This window comes from Poecilia latipinna, unplaced genomic scaffold, assembly GCF_001443285.1.
Source record: "Poecilia latipinna isolate Pla-1442-1.1 unplaced genomic scaffold, P_latipinna-1.0 Scaffold339, whole genome shotgun sequence".
Taxonomy (NCBI): domain Eukaryota; kingdom Metazoa; phylum Chordata; class Actinopteri; order Cyprinodontiformes; family Poeciliidae; genus Poecilia; species Poecilia latipinna.
Genome location: NW_015112955.1, coordinates 338,028 through 361,425, shown reverse-complemented (window position 1 = coordinate 361,425; position 23,398 = coordinate 338,028). Strand labels below are relative to the sequence as shown.

At 37.2% G+C, this 23,398-nt stretch overlaps 1 protein-coding gene across 3 annotated transcripts in view; it reads right to left on the bottom strand.

Moving 5' to 3' along the window:
* The window catches only part of pdlim5b (PDZ and LIM domain 5b), a 40,655-nt gene continuing 17,257 nt past the window's right edge, over window positions 1-23,398 (bottom strand). For 2 of the 3 annotated variants that reach the window (XM_015035598.1, XM_015035597.1), the window contains exons 3-13: window positions 21,675-21,826; window positions 12,812-12,845; window positions 11,712-12,235; window positions 8,110-8,264; window positions 6,781-6,805; window positions 4,158-4,318; window positions 2,001-2,181; window positions 1,724-1,904; window positions 650-770; window positions 446-561; window positions 1-345 (exon numbers count right to left, since the gene is read on the bottom strand). In XM_015035598.1, the coding sequence (XP_014891084.1) occupies window positions 256-345; window positions 446-561; window positions 650-770; window positions 1,724-1,904; window positions 2,001-2,181; window positions 4,158-4,318; window positions 6,781-6,805; window positions 8,110-8,264; window positions 11,712-12,235; window positions 12,812-12,845; window positions 21,675-21,826 (1,740 nt within the window). In that variant the 3' untranslated portion in view covers window positions 1-255. Of the gene's footprint in view, window positions 346-445; window positions 562-649; window positions 771-1,723; window positions 1,905-2,000; window positions 2,182-4,157; window positions 4,319-6,780; window positions 6,806-8,109; window positions 8,265-9,319; window positions 9,347-10,148; window positions 10,172-11,711; window positions 12,236-12,811; window positions 12,846-21,674; window positions 21,827-23,398 lie in introns of all 3 variants that reach the window. The other variant, XM_015035600.1, reaches the window with a different exon arrangement.

Here is a 23,398-nt window from a genome sequence, read left to right as displayed (position 1 = left end):
CTCTCGCCCAAATGCTAACAGTGAACTGAAATGAAGTTGGAATATTTAGCTAAAGAGTTTTAAGCAATAAGAACAGCAAACCAAAAAATATACTAGAAAGGATTTAAAACTAAACTTGGTGATTTGTTTCACCAACTGTTATGTTGCCAAAATCCACAAACTGGTAGACCAGATTGTTTCTTGTTCAGGTATTAATCCAAAATCTCATAAAATCCAAAACTGCATCTCGTAAAATTCTGCAGCCATGGGACAAGATCAGATGTTGACAGAGTGAGCATGTTTCTTGCACAAAGGCTTGTCCTTCTTGGAGAAGAAAGGTTGGCCTTCCAGGCTGGTGGAGCAAACCTGCAAAGACAATCAAACATTTACACAGATGTGATATTTACACAGAAAAACTAAGGATTACCAGTTTGTCACTGGCTGAAAGGAGTCTTCCCTGACTTACCACACACACAAAACATGTGTCATGCCAGGTGAAACCCAGCGCCTCCAGGAACTTGTCTCCGGCCTCGATGGGGAAGTCGCAGCCGTGGCAGTTGGTCCCAAACATGGTGTAGTAGTCTGTTTGATTATTGCATTAACACAATATTAGTCTGTTTGAAATACATAAGGATTTTCCTGGTTTTGCATTAGGAGGCGTTTTCTGTACCTCTTTCACAGTACGGCTGTCCGTCCTCCATGTGAAATGTGTTGCCTCTGATTGGCTGGTGGCAGGCAGCGCAGACAAAACAGGACACATGCCAGGTCTGCTTCAGGGCATTCATGACTTCCTGCAGGGGGAACGAAAAAGCAAGAGAAGCCAAGTTTGTACTACATTAAAGTGAATATATTCAGATCTTTATTAAGAGCTATGTGAACATTTACTAGTTGCTAAATTTTATAAGCAATGTTCAAAACACAAGAGAAGAAAAGTTCTGTTTAGTTCCTGGAATTAATTTAGAAATATGCCCAAATGCATACAACTTGAATGTGTGACTCTTTTCCACATTTATTCAATGAGGAAAAGGTTTAAGGACGAAATAGTCTTTTTTTTTCTTCAAAACTGATTGGTAGCACAACTGATGGTACTTCCAACAAGCACAAGCAAGTTTTGTTATTATGTACACTTGACTTTTAAGGTCAACACGAATTTGAACTTCCAATTTACCTGCATGTACTGTACAGAATACTGACGGCAAAACAAGAGAGCCCTTGCGAATGTACTGGTACTGACTGAATTGGTTTCTGACCTCAGAAATGTGAATCTGGAAAAATGGCATAAAATTGTTCTGGGTATAAAACTTCCCAGAAAAATCAAAACAACACAGAAGACCCCGGGCTCTGAAGGACGTAGAGTAAATGTACGTGGAGGAACGGTCAAGTATCGTCTGTCTCTGATCAAACTCTGAAGACCTTGTTCCGTTAAATTCTGTTTATTAAACAACTATTTCGATGAGTGGGATCCCCACACCACTGAATTTATGTACATGAGTTAAAGACTGCATTTTTAGAACATTTTAGGTTGAGATTATAATACTCCAATAGTGCATAATTTACACCTCTTTACGAGTACGTTACCACGATGAAAAAAAAAAAAAGTTTGACACCAAGAATCATAACTTTTTATCCTTTCAGATTTTCTAAAAACATATCCCAGTTTATAGTATATGGAATAGAACTAAATATGCACTAAAATAGAATCAACAGTTTACTTTTTTTTTTTTTTTTTTTTTTAAATACCCCCCCCAAGGATCTTCTGGTTGCAGTTGGCACAGGTGGGAGCAAAGAACTGCTCGTAGCAATGCACACAGTACACCTGGTTCTTCTCTTCAACAAATCCCCGTTCTGCCAGGGAGGAGTGGCAGTGAGCGCAGTTGAATTCCTCGGGGTGCCAGGACATGCCCATGGCCACGAGGAACGGGCCTCTGATGGGAGCAGAGGTGAGACGTAAATGACTTAAAAGCATTTATTCAAAATCTCTTTAAACATCACATGTGCATTATAGAGCTGCCTTTATGTACCTTATGACTTTGTTGCACTTGCAGCACATTGGGGTGCGGGTACCAGCAGGTATATGCTCAGCACGTTGCACCAAAGAGTTCAGATCCTCAGGATGTGGCTGTGGAGTGGGGCGGTCCAGTTCTTTCTGAGCAGGACTGACTATTTTCCCAAATGAGGGACCTGCTCCCACTTTAGAAAAGCCTGAAGCAGAGAAGAAAAAGGGTGAGGTTCCAGATAAAAGAGGAGAAAAAGAAACACAGCTATAAAAAGTTAAACTATTTTAATATATTATTGTGCCTGAGCAAAAATAGTCAAGTGAACTGAATTATTTTTTTTTGTTTTGTTTTGTTTTACAAAGAAAGAAACAATGAACTGAAAACAAACTGTACTAATGTGAGAAGGTTGAACATGCTTTTAATAAATGAATACAGAGTTCTGTAGGATTGTTGGGTTTTATCCAATTACATATGCATAAAATATAATGATTGCCACATTATTCGTTTTAAACATGTCTAAAAGTCTTTATATTTAAAAAAAATATTACCTTTATTTAGGGACTATATTCATAAATTAAATCAAATCAAAATCACCGTTACCGAAATCTGCTGTACTCTCAAAAATACCTAAACATTTAACATCTCAAATGGATATTTTAGTAAAGAAATGTTCAATTTGCCATCTAGACATCCTGTTTTCCTGGAGAGTAAATATGATGTGACACAGAAGCCTATTATTTTTTTCCACATGTCAAAAGTCCAAAAATGTACTACTTTCCTAATATTGTCCAAATCTAAATTTAGAGGAATTACTGAAAATGTTTAACACTCAAATATCTTGCCATCAGGCACAAAGAGGAGGCTGTTTAGGAAGCAGGACGAACTAAACAGCCTCATTGTGAGAACTGCAGCAAAAATGTTTAAAGTGAGATTTCGCAGTGATAAACCAAGCATTTAGCATTTTGTGACTTTTTGCACATCTTTGCAATGGGTTCAGTATATACAGCTTTCCTAATATCTGTAAAAAAATAAATAAAAAAAACCGTGACAATAAAATAAGATGATGTTTGCTTCTATTTGCTTCGTGTCCATTAATGCTCAACATACAGCCAAAGGGAAATAAAATGTCCTCCTTTTGGGATTTTGAGGTTTTCTTCCAACTCAAATTTGAACATATAAAAAATAGAACTAATTACATCAATTCCAACTTTTACATAAAACAAGTATTGGAATGTGAGGAATTTGAGCACAGTCATTTGAAAGTGTTTTTTTTTTTCTATTATTTTATGAAGGGTTAAAACTGGACTTAACATTTTTTTAATTTTATTTCTGCATCGACTGCATTATAAAAGATGTTCATAAATGGGTTTAAGATAATGCAAAACATGTCTAAAAAAGCCTTCAGGTTCTGCTGGGAAAAAAAACAACTAACTGAGTTTAAACTCTGCTCTCTGTAGTCTTTAGCCTCCTTAACTCCTCAAGTACAAACAGTTCCAAACATCTCTTCTCACAACTCTTAGACTTAGGACAAAGTCACACTTTTAAATGGACACGGATGGCTAGCTTGTGAAAATTACTTCATTCACGTTGAGTAAATGAACAAGTTGAAGCCTTGAGCGATCCACTTAAGCGAACGAGATTCATGCCTGTGTGCTAATCTGATAAATAAAAGCCAACAGACGATCACTGTGTCCTCAGCCTCTCTCCCTCTCTCTGTGTGGCATTTCTTGAGGAAAACATGGTGGGGAAACACAGCACATCTGTTCACGTATGAGGGTGCACTTGTTATTAGTATTACTAATAATGATGGATGCCTCCGAGCAAATATTTGCACTGGCTGGCTCCAGGTCTCGTGGCAGGGATCGCAGCATTTCATGAGCCACTTTCACACAAAATAAAATCCATAATTCTCACATTAACAATCTATTTGACTGAGGGAATCTTGGGAAAAGCCAATAATCTGAGCTCATTAAGTGAATACCTCCAGTTTTTATAGAGCCCATAATCTTAAATGGCTTAGTGTCAGGTATTAAACCCACTATAAATGTTATAGCTAAATAGCGGCGGCGGCGGTGCAAAAGAATGAGGCTGCCCTCTACAGGCTGAAAGAAGCAAAATCCATCTTGCTGTGTGTGGATACAGAAGTAGAGTGGTGAGGACGGTGTGTGTATATTGCTGTACCTACAGAACCTCCAGCTTGGAAGGAGGCTTTGTTCTGAGCAGGAGTCTTAAATGTAGATCCAGGGACTAAGCTGCCATTCCTGGGTGCTGCTGCAGAATTGGAATATGTTTTTGCAGCAGGTGATGTGTGAACACTGGGAACGGTTTGGTCTACTGCTTCTCTACAAAACAGATACACACTTCATATGAAGACAGTACAAAAACACTCAACTCCATACGCATTTTCAATGCTTGTGTATTTTTTTTCTGAAAAACTGAGCGCAATAGAGCAGCAAACGGATACGTGTGGCCGTTTGTGTTGAAGTTGCTCATAAAATAAAGACTAGCAATATTAATATTAGCCAACAGGAATAAATTTTAATAGAGACGTGTTACTGTGACCTGGCTGGATTCTTCAAATGTAGAAAAAAATGCTTTGAAAAAATGTTAATCATATTGCACATGGATACAGAGCCTTGCAAAAGTTTTCCCACATTTTGTGATGTACAAAAAACATGGTTTTAACTAATTTTTACCATTTAAACATCTGAAGCATGGCATATAGTTACACTCAGACCATTTACCCCTAAATAAAACTCAATGCAACCAACAGACTCTGTAAATTTGTAAACCTAGTCCATCTGTGTGCAATTTAATCTTAGACATCACAATACAGTTGTTCATCACCATTGTGAAACAGTGTATTGGCAGCATCATGCTGTGGGAATACTTTTCTCCAGCAGGGACAGAGTTTATGGTTAAGATAAATAGATCTAATGTAGACATTTTGTTAGAGGCTCCAAAAGACTTGAGACTGAGCTTGAGGTTCACCTTCTGGATGCACAATGACCACAAATTTACAGGCGGAGCTGGAATTAATCATTTTAGATTAAAGAATATTCATGTGCTACAGCAGCTCAGTCAAAGCACAGATGTAAACCCAATCCAACATGTGTCAAAATATCAAGAATGACACCCTCCATATAATCTGACTATTTTACCAAGAAGGATGAGCCGAAAAAAAAGGAAAGGAAATAAAAAGCCGGTGGAAACATCTGCAAAACAGCTGCAGATGCAACAAAAAGAGGCTGTGTAAATTGTTGAATTCAAAATAAAACCACATCTTTCGCATTTGCCTTTGTAAACTACATAATTTATCTTCTTGTTCCTATTCATGCACTATGTTGTGCTGGTCTTCAACATAAAATTCAAATTATTTTTACATACATTGATGCTTATCCCCTATAACGTTCTCAAAATAGTAACCAGATGGAGACTGATGCAAATTTTTGGGGCATGCTGTTGTCATGTTGCTAAAGTTCATGAGCAAAGAGCATTTACAAAAGGAGATGCAGATTAATATATGTTGTGAATACAAATCCCCCTCTGTATGTTTCTTTCTTTGTCAATATATATATATATATATATATATATTTTTTTTTTTTTACAAATTTCTAATGCTGGTAAAGTAGAAAATACATTTTAAATAAAGAGTAATTCTGTGATATGACATTTGACAACTTTAAACTTTGACCATGTTTTTTTTGTATTACCGTTTGATAATATGGTTCAGTGATGTTTCATAAAAGCACATCAACTGATCTTTGCATCTACTTAAATAGGTCCCTCTGGACAATGTTAAAGGAGGAGGAAAAAAAGCCAAGGAGATGAGAAGAAAGCAGAAAAGAAGTTGTTTATTCAGAAAATAGATGGCAAATGAAAGATTAGAAGGAAAAAAAATGACAGATATGTTCAGAAAATTCAGGAGTATAAAACAGAAAACAACGAAAGCACAGATTTACAGAATGTGCAAACTCTGCAAATATACACACTGCAAAAATAATTTACTGCCATTTATCTAAATGTAGACTTTTATTTTAAGCATGCATCATTGGGAGCATCGTGGTTTGTCGTTTTATCCAGTTTGCACTTATGTACAAAAAGAGACTACGGAAGTCAGTTCTTGTCAAAAAATCTAATTAAACAATAGATAAAACGAGCACTGTACTACTGTACATTTAGCACTCGTGCTGAAACACCATGGTGCCAGTCTCTCAGCTTGTTGTACTTGTGTCCTACAACTTCTGGATCCACCTTGCTCACTCTGATTTGCACAAAAGGACAGAATAAAGAAAGAAGAAAAGAACAGAGGAAAACAGTTGGACAGTTAAGGTGGCAGAGGAGAAGTCAAAGATTTTACAGGAGTAGTAAATTGACGAAAAACAATAGGCTTAGAGAATGTTATTTTTTTTATAGTCTCTAATAGAGAAATTCAAGAAACTAATCAAGTGACTGGTTGGCAATGCTTGAAGAGCTTAGATTCTGATTTAATAAACGTTTACACTGTGAACAGCAATGGGAACCAAAAAGATGGTCAACACCACCTTCCTTTGCACTCTTTAATTGAAATGTTTTCTATTAAAAAGTCTTTTAAACAATAAAACACCACCCTGGATCAGGACATCTTGGACATTTTCTTTGTGAGCATTTACCAGCCAAATAATAAATGAAACAAATCTAGATCAAATTTCAACAAGTGTTTTTGCTAAATAGATCTTATTCTTTTGCACAATATTATCTGTTTTTAAAAGAAGTAAAAGTGAAAGAGCCACATTTATTAGACTTAAGAAAAAGCACTACTTACTTTTTTCCATTTTCTGGCAATTGTTCTACAAGAGGAAAGAAAAAAAGCACCAATAAATTTAACAACACATGGAAAATTAGCGCCAAGCTTACGTGAAAGATGCGTACATACAAAAACGTACACACACAAAAAAACAACCCTAGCTTTGTTGGTTATTTAGAAACATTGCAATTGATATTGCAATCTATTTAATTTTATTTTTTAATCTATGCAAGCATCTACAATATCAAAACATTTAATATTTCTAAGACTAAGAGCACATCACATGTTTTTCTGGACACATTTACACACATTGGAATCTCACATTAACTTAAGGAATGGCAAAAGAGAAAGAGAATATTATGCAGTCTGCATTTCTCTGAGAACTGTCACTGAGGCCTGCAGAGAACTGCTTCACATTAGTGTTATGTGAAGTGAACCAACTTCATGCACGGTAAACAGTCCAGCCCACAATTGGTTTTACCTCAAACATTATGGTTGAAGTCGCCACACAAGGTTTCTATTAGATTAGGCATTGGGATTGGGTTAGCCACTCCATAATATTAAACTCTTTGGTCTAGTCCAGGGGTCTGCAAACTTTGCAACTTAAAGAGACTTTTCTTTTGCCCCCAGTCCTGTTAAATAAAACTCATTAAGAGCTGCAAGTGTCATGTGATCTTTTGAAAAAGACATCTTATTGTTTTTGATAAACATCTACTACAGAGAATTTGTTGCCATTTTAAAGAACTGCTATAAGTTTTTAAAAACTCCCAATGCAAACTGTTTATTCTCATCAGAATAAGACACAACATCATGATATAGTGTTGGGTCTGTTGGGTCACACAAAGAAACTTGGCTTGTATTTAAAGTTTGTGGGTCAAGTCTGACACTTGCTGAAAAAGTTACATTTCACCAAAGAGATGCAATTTCTTCAGCAATGGGAGTTTGCTAGTGCTTCTTGGCAAGAGCATAACTTTACATGTCCAAAAGCTGAACATTGGGGAATTTAAACAAAACAAAAGAATAATTTTATTTCACATAACCAAAAACAGTGATCAGTCTACTTAATGATATTGGATATCTATCATTTTGAAAATAACAGTATGGGTACCAACCACTTTTCATTCGCAGTTAAAATACAAATAGCTTCATTTATATAGAAATACATCTTATCTTTCATCGAGTGCAATCTACATTTACTGTGGAGTTATAATGACCCTAACAGAAAAAGTAGCTAGAAGTTATTTCAGAAATGTTTTGAAACTATCCCACAGTCTTACCATAAGGTTGTCTTACAAATACCCATTTAAAAATGGCCCTTTACTTCTTTGCGCTGAGGTCAGTGCTCACCGTTCTCAGTGCCAGTCATTTGTGCGAGGATCCGGAAGGAGCGAGACTGGGAGGTACCGGTCCGTGGGTGCCAGTCCTCCGTGTCTTCAATAAGACGCTTTTTGCTGGCGTCACTCAGAGGGGACGCGCGCTTTTCAAGCTCCACACCAGCTTTCCTGTGCAGCAAAACGGGACATAAAATAAGTAACTTGGAATTTTGATTTGAATGGCCATCATCTAGATTACAGGTCTCAAACTCCAGATCCGAGGGCTGGCATCCTGCACCTTTTAGATGCGTCTCTGCATGTCAAAAATCACAATACCCAGTTGTTATCACGACTCTATAAAACTTGAGAGTATGCGGTGATAATTCAGTCCTTTGATTCGGATTTGTTGGACCTGGGCCACGTTAGAAAGATGCAGGACATGAATAACATGGTCAATGTAAAAGGAACAGGCTGAAGGTATAAAGTCTTCATTCTTGGTGTCTAATTACTTGCTCAGTTTGTAACAAAAAAAATGCTACATTACTGGAATTTATACTTTTCAGATCAATTATTGCTTCAAAAAAATTAGAGAAATACAAGGAAATGTAATCTGCAGCAGGAGAACATTGGAAGCAGATTCAGAGAGAATATTGCTCTCAACTTTAAGTTCTGAGAGTGGCATAGTAGTAATTGTGTTTTCTGTTAACTGGGTTTGTGTCACAGTTGTATACTTTTTGAATATGCTCTAAAATAGACCAGTTTGTTCATTAAATAAATAGAAAAAGCACACATATTTTTTTAAATAAATAGATGTGTGCCATTTAAACTGCCCCCCCTCCCCTTAAAATAAAACAACTGCATATAGTTGTTTTATTTAAAATATATAACTAATGCTATATATTTTTCCTGCCAGCAGTTCCAGATGTCACATAAAGTACAACACAGACTGGCCAGAAACTGGAATCAGTTTCTGCTAGCTTGGTTCTGACTGGTGATAAATGCGTCAAAAGCAGATGAATACAACTTTCTGTTTCCTGTTCATCAAATACAGCATGCGTCGTTAGGTAGTTTTTAGACTTCAGTACCAAAAGAAATAAAAACCAATAAGTTTATGGTTTGATGCATAAGCAGAGATGTTTTTTTGTTTTCTGTTGAGTTCAATACTACTAACACTTCATTGTTTCTGTTTGACACATATATATATATATATATATATATATAAATAACAATCAAACCACAGTTACCTCCTAGGTGTGGTTGCAGGTGGAGTTCTGCAGGTGAAGAGTGAAAAGACAATTGAGGAAAGAAAAAACGGATAGAATCCAACATTTACAGACAGAAAAAATGAAGAAAGAATGGGAAATTAGGGATACCATTAGAAAGAAACTCAATGTTATCTTGATAAAATTTCATAAAGTGAATCTCCAAAAAAAACAAAACAAAAAACAACAAACATAATCTTTAGCAAAGCCGAGAGCTAGTGAAAACTGAAAGGGAAAATCTAATAACAAGCAGTAAATGGGAGTCAGTGCTGTACCACCAGGTGGCAGTAATGGGCTTTCAATTTTAAATATGATCTTTTACTTTTATACAATAATGCTGTGCTCTTTACTTGAATGTTTACATGCACTGTATATTATCCAGAGGCCCTTTCAAACTGTGAACAAATTTATCATCAAGAGATCAAACATGTGCGCCATTTTCCTCACGAATGCAATCGAAAAGACATGTTGCGTTATCCTTAGTCTAATGCAAACATACAGATGCAACACCAGCCTTCAATAAACTGATAGTCGTTACAGCTAAGCCAATCAGGTGCAGAAGCAAATGCCAAACACAGATGCTTATAAAGTGCATAAATAAAGATCTAAGGCTGTTCCACCAATTGGTGTCCAGGGAGGTTTTAGATAATGAATATTTACTGGGTTGTTTTTACTTTAAAGCGAGGTTCTCATGTTAGCCGATGAGGTTTGTGAGGTGTAAGCATGCTTTAATATAATCATAACCCCGAAAGAAGTGGAGGCTGTAATCACAAGCTACTGCAACAACCACATTATCAATCATAGCACTAACTTGGTGTTTGTCTCATCCTCATCCTGTGGAGGGAAAAAAAATTGTGCATGGAAAAGAATTAAAGCCAAGAAGGAAGAGGAACACCCTGAGAGAATGTACATCAAGAAAAACAAATCAGAAAAACAAAGCATGCAGGTTAGGACACAAACACAAAAACTAGACTCTACATCTATCTAACTGTTTTAAGCAAAAGTAAAACTAGATTTTATTAGACTCAGAGTTTGAAACTGTCTTAGTTTGGTCTTTTATTTTTAACATCCGGACATTTTAACTCGCTTTAGCCCAGTGAAGTGAAAGTTAGTGAGCCAAAAGGTTCCAGATGAGGTCCAGTCCTCCTAAGCTTTGCTAAACTGTTGGTGTTGACATTATGAATCAATTTGATATCCAACTGTAAAGTCCTTCTAATAATTATTCCATCACTTTGAGGACATTGCCTGTCTGGTTGCTGAAATATGACAAGACACATTTGTGGCTTTAGAAATATTTTCAGAGATTAGAAACAACAGTCATGGTGTGGAAACTTCAAGAGCAAAGCCAAATAAACCACATACACTCCTGTTTAAGATGACTGAAGCCTTGATATAGTGAAACTGTAAAATTTTAGTCAAGATTGTAACATAAATATCTAATGCCTGGTTAACAATATACAAAAAAAAACTGTTGACAATTAAATATGAAAGTAAATAATAGATCTTCTGTTTTATTACACCACAATCAGATTCTTTGCTCCAAACACAATAAAAAATGTCCTCAATGTTGTTGCCAGTTCCCTTTTTTGGTTCATGCGGCTGAAAAATCAAAGTGTGCCCACAGTAATGCTGCAGCTGTGTGGTTTACATCCAAAACTTAATTTTGCTAAATGTCACAACATTGGCCCTTTGCTTTCTGCCATTGGCTCCATTAAATCTTGTGCAAAGAGGGGGTGGGAAACTGTGAGAAAATAGGATGAAGTGCTTCAATAGAAGGCAAATCTAGCACCTATGACTTTCATGTCCTGGATGACTGAGAATCTACATAAGCATGAGAGGAAGTAGTAAAGCAAATAGGACATATCTTCCCGTTTCATCTGACTGTGACATAATAATGGAAACTATGCTACCAAACGGTTCACAATCCACTCAGAAAACTTCCTCCAACGCTAGAACTGAAACAAGCCACTCTGTCTCTTGCTGGGATTGAGATGATTAAAAACAGATACAAAGAGTGTGACTTCAACCTTTGCCAAGTCTTTTATTTTTTTTTTTTTCTTGTAATCAAGTGCATACAAATGATGATGTGTGGTTTCACTGTTTACTTTTTAAATTAGATAAATATTTTGAGGTGAAGTGTAGTGGAGTGCAGAGTTTCATATGGTGGAGATCATAAAGAGTTATATTGGCTTTAATGAATTTTTCAGTCGGGGAAACCACAAAAATGTCCAACAACACCAAGTCTTGAGCTACAAAAATACCAGGCCTGCTTGACTAATGCAAACAGTAGCTGGAAATGGATCACTTAATTATTTATTCATTTATTTTAAGAAAGATGTGAAACAGAAATAAAACATGAAAACCTTGAACCTACCCATTTACATGCTCTGAGAGACCCTGGCTCTCCAAAAGGCCTCGCCTTTGTCCAATAGCAACTTCACAAGCATTGGCGTTGGAGTACAGGTTGATAGGTGTGTTATAGACGGAGGGCTGCGGGACATTAGGATGGGAAGTGGGGGCCGTCACTCTGGGTGAAGATGAGGAGTTAGAGGAAGTGGATGAGGCAGAGGGGGAGGTGAAGGCAGAACGGCCGGGGCCGATTTTGGGGGCAGAGTTTACTACGGCCGAATCTGAGGCGGGGAGGCTCGACTTCAATGCGAAGGGAGGCTGTGGAGGCTGAGAGGGAGCAGCTGGGGTGAAAGCTGATGATTCGGAAGGAATAGAGGCAACTTTTGGAGCAGTCGGGGAGGAAGAAGCAGCAACCCCACTGCCGCCGCCCCCAAATGGCCGAGCTGTCTTGTTGTACAAAGGAGTGGGCTGGCTTGGTGGTTTGGTGTATGTGGTGCTCGGCGCGGGGTGAGTGATCGGCACAGGCTTAATGATTTCCTGAGGCTCTTCCTGGATGAAGGTGAAGACAGACATGCACAAAAAGCAAATCCACAAAAATCCCATGCACTGAAGCCAGAACTCACAGCACAAACATAATAAAAATGAACTGTGCTCTCACGCTGGTGGACGAATCAAGTTACATCTCTGCCATACAAGCTAACTCAAGCAGTGCCCTGCAAAATTATTCATACCTGTTTTTACAAGTTTGCCACGTTATAACTACAAATTGGTGTTTGAAGATCATATATATATATATATATATATATATATATATATATATATATATGATCTTCAAACTTTTCAGGTTTTTTGGGGTGTAAATATTTTGAAAACCATTTATAAATGTCTTTGCACTTTACATTTATGAAATAATTTGTCTTAATCAATCACATCTATTCTAGTTATTTACATAGGCATCTGAAGTTGTAAAGTGACAAAAAAAAAAAATTTCAAAGGGTGTGAATACTTTTGCAAGGCAATGCGTACATGCAAAGCCATCTCATTTGTTTTCCACATAATCTCAGAAGGGTTTTATAATGCGTGTTATTCAACTCTGATGCAGAGCTAAATGAATGTATCCCTTACCTTGTGTGATTCCTCTTTCGAGACAGCGGAGGCTCTGAAAAGACAAAAGAAAATATGAGTTACTCCACTTGAAGCTCGTACAGTTTGTTAAATCTAAAGTGTTTGGAAAAATATTAAAGTTTTTTTTTTTTGTTTTTTTTGTTTTTACTTTGCCCAACTTATTTTAAAGGCTGGTTTGCAGAGGGAACAAAAGCAGTCAAATAGGCACAAATTCAAGCAAACATACATAAAACATTATACTTTGATTCTTGTACTAGATCCTGTGATCATTAAAAGGTCCAGTATGCATTTGATTTTCACAACAGCTGAAGCAGCTGCTACATTTTAGACCCATGAAGGAGGTTTAGGGTGGTCTGCTCGTCTCTTCTTCCTTCTTATCTCACTCTGGAGATGTCCTGGAAACTGAAGAACATCCAACAAACCTTTCAACCCACTTTTGATTTATTGTTGATAAGTGCGCAGTGTTACTATTCTATCAATGTTTTGGACTTTTTCTTGTTAATGTATAACGCATTCTGTTTTATGTTAAAAATAAGTCAGAATCAGCGGTTTAAAACACTTAAAATGTTGGCTACTTTGAATGATGACAGGTGGTAATAACATTTTACAATATTTGGTCTGAGCTCCAGATAATGCAGCCCTTTTTTTTCCCCCTATGTAAAGAAAAAAAACAAAAAAAAAAAAAAACAAGAGGGAACAAAAGCGAAAAAACAGACATGAAGTAGAGAGGCTGGTCCTGGACCAGGAACTGTGGTACGTCTCCTGCCTCCCTTCCTGTCTATCGGGACAACAGACAACAAACTCACACATTTCCTTTCCGACTGAGCTGGTGCGCATTAACAGAGCCTGGTACCAGCTTGTTAAACAGCCCCACCCTGCAGAATCAAACGTCATCTGCGGCCATGCTTCCACTTACAATTTTCCACTTAACGGTTAATACCCAGCCTGCTTATTTTCCAATGAGCTGCACCGATGTATTATTGTAATTGCTTATGGAGCAACACATTGCCTCGCCAGGGAAAACAGTCAGAGGTCTAAAGATCAAACAGCACAGACTGTTTTGAACAGAACCCAGTCTATAATAATAAGGCACTATGTATCTGCTATCAGGGTCCCAGAATGGGACAGCTGGGCGGATCCTCTCCGAGTCTGTCTATTCCCAAAGCAAACTGAACAAACACTCGACAGGGTGGTCCCCTGCACATCTGTTTAATTCAGACCTGTGGGAGTCCTGCACTTTGTGTAATCAAACCTGCTCTTGTAGTGCTGTCAGAAAGACAACACTAAGGGCACTCAAACATAGGTTCAAGTGACTTTACGCAGCATAAATGTTGGTTAATGTGTCTAAAAGTAGACATCTAAAGAGCATGTCACGTCGAGCATTTATTTTTAAACGGCAACCCCGTAGTTCAGCAATTCGCTTTCAGACTTCAGTTAATACATTATCCTTCACAATACCTAATGGAGTTGCTCATTTCGAAGCATCCTCTCCGAGTACATACGTTTTTTTGCACCAACTTTCACTGAATATAAAACTTTAGCAGCTTTGATTAAATGTTTCTACCAGCACCGGAGAATTAAGCGACTAAAATGTAATTTCATGCAATGCAGATCAAGCTGTGTGAGACTGGACCGTAAGCATCGGTCACCATCAGTGTTTAAGTCTTGGCATAAATTTGCCCTTAGACTTAGGCTTTGACTAGGCCATTCTAAGAAATCACAGAGGACATATTGTTTGCAGGTTGATGTGCAGTGTTATTCTGCCACACACCGTTTTGCCAAGTTAGGGCAAAAAGTTAAATTTTGGTCTCAAATGAACAAAGTATATATATATATATATATATATATATAAAATATAGCCTATATTCTTATCCTTTAATTACATTTTGAGCTATTTTGAGTTGGTCCGTCATGTAAAACCTCAAGTTACATTTAGTGTTTTTACAAGACATTGTAAAAAAATGTATGTATAACCAGAAAGGTTCATTGCATTTTTAATGCCTTCAAACTGAGCCATTATTGAGCAACATGTTGCTTTGTTTGGCTTACAGTCATTAAGATTAGCTTCACGCTTCCCCGAAGAAAAAGGTTGCTTTCATCCGTTAACATCTAAGGTATTTCAGAATAAGTTTAATGAGTTGAGTAACCTGGCCCCCGGTGTAGAAATTGTTTAGTCAGAGAACAAGTCTCAATCTGAAAGAACGCTTCGCATTTTCGAAATTATTTTACTGGAAAAGCTTGTACTCTGGTACAAGTAAATGTGAGAGAAAAAAAAAGATGATGCATCTCTTGATGTTCATCAATGCATGTTTCTTTGTGTGCACACCCTGACACACAGCTGCAGCTTCCAAGAATAAGGAGGTTAACAAGAGCAGTAAAGCCTGAGGGCAGAGCACACTGACGCATTTCCATCCTGCCTGTGTCTCTTTGAGGGCCAAGAGAAACAGTCTGGCATATGGCAGTTGACTGAATGATGGAGTGTCTAATTGACAACTTTCTCAGTACAGGCTTGTGGATCAACAACTTGCATTTCTTTTTTTTTTCTTTTTTTTACAAAAGTCAAATTGGGCATATACGAGGAGCCTCTCGTTTTCCTTTAAGAGTTTTAGTAGCAAACATGAGTGAAACGGCTCCATAAACGTAATTAAATGACCCGCGATAATCCTGTGACTCCAGGCATCCGTCTCCGTCTTGTGCCATGATCTCTGGTTACAGTTTTGTTTACTATATTTAAACTGGAGCAGATTGAGACTTGGAGCTTGACAGGGTTATGAAATATGCAGGAAAACATTTCTGATTGTAGAATCCAAGCAATCGTTATTTACTCCAAACCACTGTGGACCAAGAATGTTCTCTTTAAAAAAAATAAAAAAGTTGACCCATCACCTGAAGCACATTTCTAGGATTAAAAAACTAATATCCCAATAAGTTTATATCTAGTCGCATAGATTACTGCAACAATGTCCTCACGTTTCCCTAAACAGTCAGCAGCTGCTGCTCATGTTATCACGAAAACTAGGAAAATAAATCACCCCAGTTCTAAAGTCCTTACACCAACTTCCTGTAGCTCAAAGAATAGACTTTAAAAAAGCATATTAGTTTATAATCACACAATGGTTTTGCATCCAAATACATTAAACATGTGCTGTAGTTGTATCAACCTTCCAAAAGACGTGTGTCTTCTGACAAAAGTCTTCCCTGCATCCCCACAACCAGATCCAAACAAAAAAAAGCAGCATACAGTTTGTGTGCTCCACTAATCAGGAACAAACTTCCAGAAAACTGCAAAACAGCTGAAACACAGTTCCTTTAAATCAAGACTGAACCCCATTTGTTTAGAGAGTTCTCTGATTAAAGACAACTGGAACACAAATTAATTCTAGTTTTCATTACAATGGTGTTCTTGAGAAAATGTGAGATTTGTTGCTTGCTTGTTCTTTCTAAATCATGTAAGGCAACTTCAGTACCCCGTTAATAAAACATGCTATACAAATGAACTTGCTTTGCCTTAAAATCTGGTTTCTCCAATAAATATACATTTATTTAATGCATCCAATTTATGCACAAGGTCTCTTCTACATTCTTTGTTAGTGTGAAAAACTCTCTACAAAAAAAAGGATGACATGGTAACTAGCATCAAGGTATAATTAGGCTTTAAAAATAACTTTTTCAAAAATGTCTTTAAGGTAAATCTGTTTTAAAACTAGAATTGAATGAAGATTTTGCTCTAATTTTATCAGTTAAAACATTGAAGGGAATCTATATACACAAAACTTACTTTCCGTCTGGAACTAAATAACGTGACAAAATTCATTTGGGCCGACTTTTAGAATTCAGCATAACTTTTATCGGCAAGAGGAAAACTTGCCTAATATTTTAAATGATTGGAATTAGCAATTTGCTTAACACGTGTTTAACATTTTTGTTCATTTTTTACATTCTATTTTGAGCCATCATCAGTCAAGCTCACTGTCTAAATGTTTTAAAGAAGTGCTAAAAACCTCCAATCAACCGTCAGCATGCCAGCGATGACAGAAACATGCCATGGTGCACCACAGTAAACACTGAGCAGCAGCGCTGCTTTCTGTTGCTGTCGGTTGCCTGGATACATCGCAAACACACTTTTCATCCTGTCTGCATGTTTAGCGATTGTGTAAACATATCAAACAGAAGCACTGCGCCTTTCGTATCAGCAGTCCAAGGCACTATCCTGACGGAAGGAGTTCACAGTCACCTCGTTGTGCATGAGAGCACGATAACTCCTGTCATGTACTTTTTTGTCTTAAGCTGCAGAGTCTCATATCTGTTCAAATAATGCCCGAAGCCCCCCATTGTTTTTTTTGTTTTTTTCCTCTTTGCTTTACTTTCAGCTGCCAGTATACATCTGACTAAGGCGATCGGGAGTCTGTGGGGCTCTGAATAGTGGCCTCTACTTCACCCTGTAAACTGTAGCTTATTGGATGTGGTGATATATAGGAGAATGCATGCAGATAAAATCCAGAACTTTTCAGTAGTTGAAGGTTTGAGATCAAGTAAAGCAGGTTTAAAAATATCAGGAAAAAAAAAAAAAGACAGAATTGTTGAATTATGTTGTTTCCACCGACTATCTGTGATTTATTTTTAGCTGGAAGAATCTGAAACATTCAAAAACAATAATGAAAATGATATGTACAGGAGATAAATGCATGTGGTTCAACCGTGAGGCTCACTCTTTCTAATCCATCATCTTTGAGGTTTTGGATCAAGAAGAAACCAGCCACTGCCTGACGGACGCAGCGTTTCACTGCACTCTGCTGTGTGTTTCAAAGACAATAAATAAACAATTATCATACTTTCCTAACCCTGCTTCCCACAGCCATCTGGTGACCGACTAGTGGCTAAACAACAAGATTTCCTTGATATTAGAATAAAACGTGCCCATAAACTGGAAACTGCTGCTCAGAATGAAATGGAAGTTTGAAACCTCAAGACGTCAGTTCTGCTAAATGAACACAACGTGTACACAGAAACTAGAACATGTCCAAGATGTTCACTAAAAGCTCTTTAAAGTTGTTTTGATGTATGAAATTTTATTTTTAAAAACAGCAAAATGGTCGTTGTTTTAATCAGTGAGTTGAAGTTCAAATACTTATCTCTGGAAGTGTTTCAGTTATGTTGTTTCCATTTGTAAAAAAATAAAAAATAGATTTTTGTATTCCTTGCGGTTTTTGCATTCCAAACTTACCGACTCACTTTTGCTTTATGTAATGATGACACGTGTAAAAAAAAAAAAACATCTATAATACGAGTCTAAACAGGAAGTACTTACTTTCATTTTCAATGCATTTTGCCCTTTCAGGTCTGCCAGGGTTATTTGTGAATCTCGACTTTGGAATACTCCATGCATTTTGGGATAAAGGGAGAAGAATTTAGTTTTCTCCCAATTCACAACAAAGTTACTTTTTACCTGTGATGTCTCCATTTCCGAACAGATGATGAATTATTCCAAACAAATTATTAAGTTTTTGTGGATATATCTGTACAAAAGGCTAAATGCAGGAGGTTTTTATAATCATATTGATGATCATAAGTTTATACTAACAAATTGTTCAGGATACTGGTAGTAATGCTGCGGGTTGGACCTCTCTCTGAACAAACAGGCTTGTTCCAATGGTCAAACAGCCAAATTAAACATTGCATTATCCTTCCTGGTTATAATTTCCATACACAGAGCAGCAATGCCAAATGTCATTTCACACATAGAGCACATAGAGCTGCAGATATCATCATTCCGGCACATTTTGTTGGGATTTCGACCACTTCTGCTTGTTCAGACTCAACATGTAATTTGCTATAATTTACTCGCTTCATGGAGTAATGGAATTACAGCAGGACAAGCAGTGGACTTCCTCAGTTCATTTCCTCTCTGATGAAAACATGTTTACCCCTACTTTGACTCAGAAACATTCGTCAAATAGACCGAGCGGCTCTGGGCTCTCTCAGATTTTCATATGCATTTTAGTTGGACGTTTATTTGCAAGTTAGTGAAACAAACAAAACAAAAATACTGCATAACATTGTTACAACTCAAAAATGTTCCGTATTGTGCACGTTTAAAGCCACAGTACATGCAATACAGGATTTTATATGACGTGCGAATGCTAACAGATCTAATTTTAACTAGAGAAATTAATACATATCCCAAAAAAAAATGAAGTGTGAGGTTATTTAAACATCAAGTCCCTGCAGTCTCCTTTAAATAAATATTAATGCAAGAGTGTTTCTCTCTAGTCAGATGTTTTGCACTCCTCCTCCAGATGGTTTGGATTCTAAAGTGGCTTTTTAAGGAAGTGCTTGGAGAATGTAAACTATGACAAAGTGACATAACTGGGCGAAACTGTCCCATTAATCATCTCCCAACACTCTCACTCCGCAGTTGTAACGTCAGCAGCCTTATCAGTGATCATCGAAACCATAAATTGCTCGCAGAGAGAAGAAAGGACTAACTGTTGATCAGAGGGAAATGCTTGTTTCTTTTACCAGTTATGCACCTCTCCGATATCTGAGGTGTTTTAGAAGAGAAGAGTAGCATTTGCGTATTTAGGTTATACAATTTTGGAACTATTTTTACAATCATCTTGATTTATTCTAAACGCTAAATAAAATGCAAGTAACCAAAAACGCAGACCACAATTACGCACCGCTTGTAACAACAAGACCCTTGTTGTTTTGGGGGTAATTGGGCTGTAGTTTACTTGCTCCATGAGACCAGAATTGTTTGATGTTTCATCGTGCATCAGCAACACGCAGCAGATTATACACAGCTGTGGGACAGGACTATTTTCAGACGGTTTTCCCACGACTAAAGCAAAGAGGCTCCTTTTTCCTTTGATGTGGTGATGGAATGGCAGGATGGGCAAAGCAGACCGAGTTTAGCTGTCAACATGTTTTACGGCGAGGAGAATGTGCGTGCTTCGGCTCCATTTGTCTCCGTCTAACACAAGAGATACTTTTCGCTCATTTCAAATATAGCCACCTCAATGATTACTTCACTTAAACTTGAATAACAGCAGGCCACATTATCATCATCAGCAGCAGCAGCATTATGCTGCTTCTCTGTTAAATGCATTTAAACAGACCAGCTTTGAGCTTCTTCACCTTTTCTATTGTGCCGTCAAACTTAGACGCTTCAAAGCAAGCAAACATTTACATCCAACAAACATAGCCTGACTAAATACAATAACAAGCTTCAAAATGACAGTTTTTTTTTTAAAGGAAAACAGGTTTTCCAAACCAACTTGAACATGTTGTGAGACAGGTTCTACTTAAGTTTCTGGGTTCTGGTAGCAATGACGCCCGGTTGCTTGGATAATTACTTTTCGATATAGAGCCTGGGATCCAAATATTGCTCCTTTTGCCTTAAAAATATACAAATTTCAGAAAATAAACACATAAAAACAAAAGAAATCTGCAAAGTGGCAGAAACCTTTTTACAGTCTTGCCTTAAAAACAACAACAACAAAACCGATCAATTCTCATGTGCTGCTTTCTCTGAATAACAACATGTACAATAATCTCTGAAGCATCAATGAGCTTCAAGACCTAAAGTTTGCATTCAACAAGGCTTACGGTCTTTGAATATTATATTTTTGGGTAACAAGAGAATAGAGGAGCAGCGTCGAATGTCTTTGCAATATGCGAAGCTTTAAACGACATGTGCAGACCATTAGTTACAGACTGTAATAACCTAGAATTAAGATTAAGTACTTCATGTCCTCTTTATGTAGCATGTAAGATTCATATGTATAACATTGCGGCTTCACAAACATCCACTTTGGAAATGACCTTCTGAAGGCCAAAATGGAGCTGAACCTCAAAGTAAATTTGCATTAAACTGCCTTTTTTTTTTTTTTTTTTTTTACAATTTAAGTATAATGCTGCAATGTGAACTCTTCCCACTCTCACGGGTGACGTTTAGCTTTCCAATCACGCACGAGCATAAATTCAGTTTAAAGCCTTTGCAGACATTTTCTGTAATTACCAAGTAGATGACATGATGCTCAAACGATGTACATGACCAACAAGCTTACGCCTCCGAACCCTTATGAAAGGACTGCAGAAGCTTTTGCTGTGGTATTTCCTGGTGGGTAGCTTTTAAATACTAATAAAAAATAAAATTAAAAAAAACTTATTTGACTGGGTAAAGAATTTTTTTAAATAAACATTTAGATTTCTAATACAGTCTTTACTCCACATACATGCATTTTTGTAGATTTTTCTTGCACCGACATCGGTTACTCTCATTTTGGCACTGCCTTGTTTGCTGCGAATTTGGTTGCATAATCAGTGAGGCAGAGTTTATTTGTTTCTCGTTATATTTTCGATTGCGATGGTGATAAGGAGCTACACAGCCACCTGATTAAGTTAGAAGGGTACAAAATGCAATGTGCTTGGAGAAGGAGACCAAGGAACAGAGCCACTGTCAGCAGATGGCTTCAACCGGATCCGCATCAAATGACTACTCCACTCCTTCAAAGATATATTTTAGACAAGCCAATTCATTTATGTTTTTGTAGAAAATACAGAAGTTATTTTTTATTTCAATGCGACATCTTTTTTGTCACATCGTCACTGTAATGCTGATGTCTTGCGACATGGATTTTTTCTGTTAGGTCTGCCTCTTATCCCGTTCGATATGTTTCCAGCAGCTTTCATTGACAGCCTGTCCATTTCAGCTAAATCTGTAATTTATTCTGTATGTTGGCATCTCTGTTGGTTTTACAGCTACAATGCACACAAGCAAAATAAACTGAGAAGGAAAACAGTCTAAAAATCAAACTTGTATTTAAAAAAAAAAAAAGTGTATTTTATGTGCAACTGTTACCTTTGTAGAGTGAGGCTGAGGTTGCCTGTGCAGGCTTTAATCTTGTTCTGAGCCTCAAGGTGATTCATGCCTTCTGAGGAAATCCCATTAATGGAAAGGATGATATCTCCAATGTTCATCCCAGCTTTGACTGCCTTGCCCCCGTCAGTCAGCTGCAGTGAAACAAAAAGCATAAAAATGTAAGGCCAGGGTTAGGAAAACATAGTGCTCTTTAGCAAGAAGTTGTAGTTCCTTCAATTCCACGCATCATTTCAAACTAAGTACTTTCATTTTCATTCCTATAAACACCTTTGAGGAATTAAAGTTAAGCACATTTTGTTTATTTTTGTCTTGAGACCACTAATCATTACGATCTCTTTTCCCTTTCCTTTCGTATCCGATGAGATGGGAATCTTATTCTCCACACATTTATTAGATGAAACTGGATTTCCACTATAAACAATCTGTACATAAAACACCCCCCACAAAATTTCACATAAACACATTGCAAAAGAAATCTTATTGAAGCCACATGGTTTGAAAGCTTGCAACTTTTATTTATGAAACTTCTCGGCTATAATGTAAAGAATATTCAGTCTGGAACGAAGCTCAAGTTCCAGCTCATCGTCCTTTAATTAATCCATTTTTGGAAGTTTCAGTGCTGAAAGTTAAATCTCTCCGAGTTCAACGCTCTTCCTGAATTGATAAGTTTTTATGTGATTGCGCACGAATGTTTTTGGGGTATTTTTAGTTGTATGGAGGCATGGAAAATTGTAATTATAACAGTCTGTAAAGAATTTGAATTTAATACAATCAACTAACAAAGCCGTTCTTGAATCGGGTAACAGGTTGAGGGTAATCGCAAAGCTAGATAGGGAAGTGAATTTTATTTCTAAAGCACCTTTCACAGACTAAAATCAAAATAATATAATTTTTACAATATTAAAAAACTACGTGCTGAAACCATCTGTAAACACTTCTGACATTCCGACGATTTGCCAAAGCAAATGAAAAGTGAGCAGAGCATAACTTTTTACGATGGGCTCCATAAAAACCCCGAAGAGGACAAAGTATCACTTGACGGTTTTCATTGTGGAAGCTTCAACAGGGCCTTAAAAGGAGTTTTGCACACAGAAGCGAGAGTTAAGACTGAAGTTTCACCAGATCTCCCATCAATTTCCCCCCATGCTGAGACTTGCATTTCACACATGGGAATAACGTCATAAAATCGTTACGACTGGACAACACCCTTCCAGGTGTGATGACTGATCTGTCATTACATACAAGCGCCTCATCAGTCAGTCAGCACTCTCTTAACACACTCAAATCCTGCACTCCTATGCTGGCTGCCAAAAGGACTCTGTACTCATCATTTTATGCCGTCTTTATTACCTCCATAACTTCATGTCATCCTTCAACATGACGGTAGAATATAACTCAATGCGACAAGACAACTAAATGAACTCTTCAAAGTTCGGTGGAAAGCAGAGGTTTTGGTTATTGCGTCTGTTCACAGAACTCTGATGTCACATATTGAAGTGAACAACAAAAAACTCTGAAAAGTTCTAGTATCTGTCATCTTGAATCTGTTATCCTTGTGCCCACACAGTTGAGTGAAACTATTTATATGAACAAAACTGATAAGGGCAGAGAAACAACAAAACCAAAAAAAAAAAAAAAAAAAAAAAAAAAAAATTCCTTTTTCCCCCCTCTAAAAAAAATCTTTTGGGTGGGGAACCCTTGAA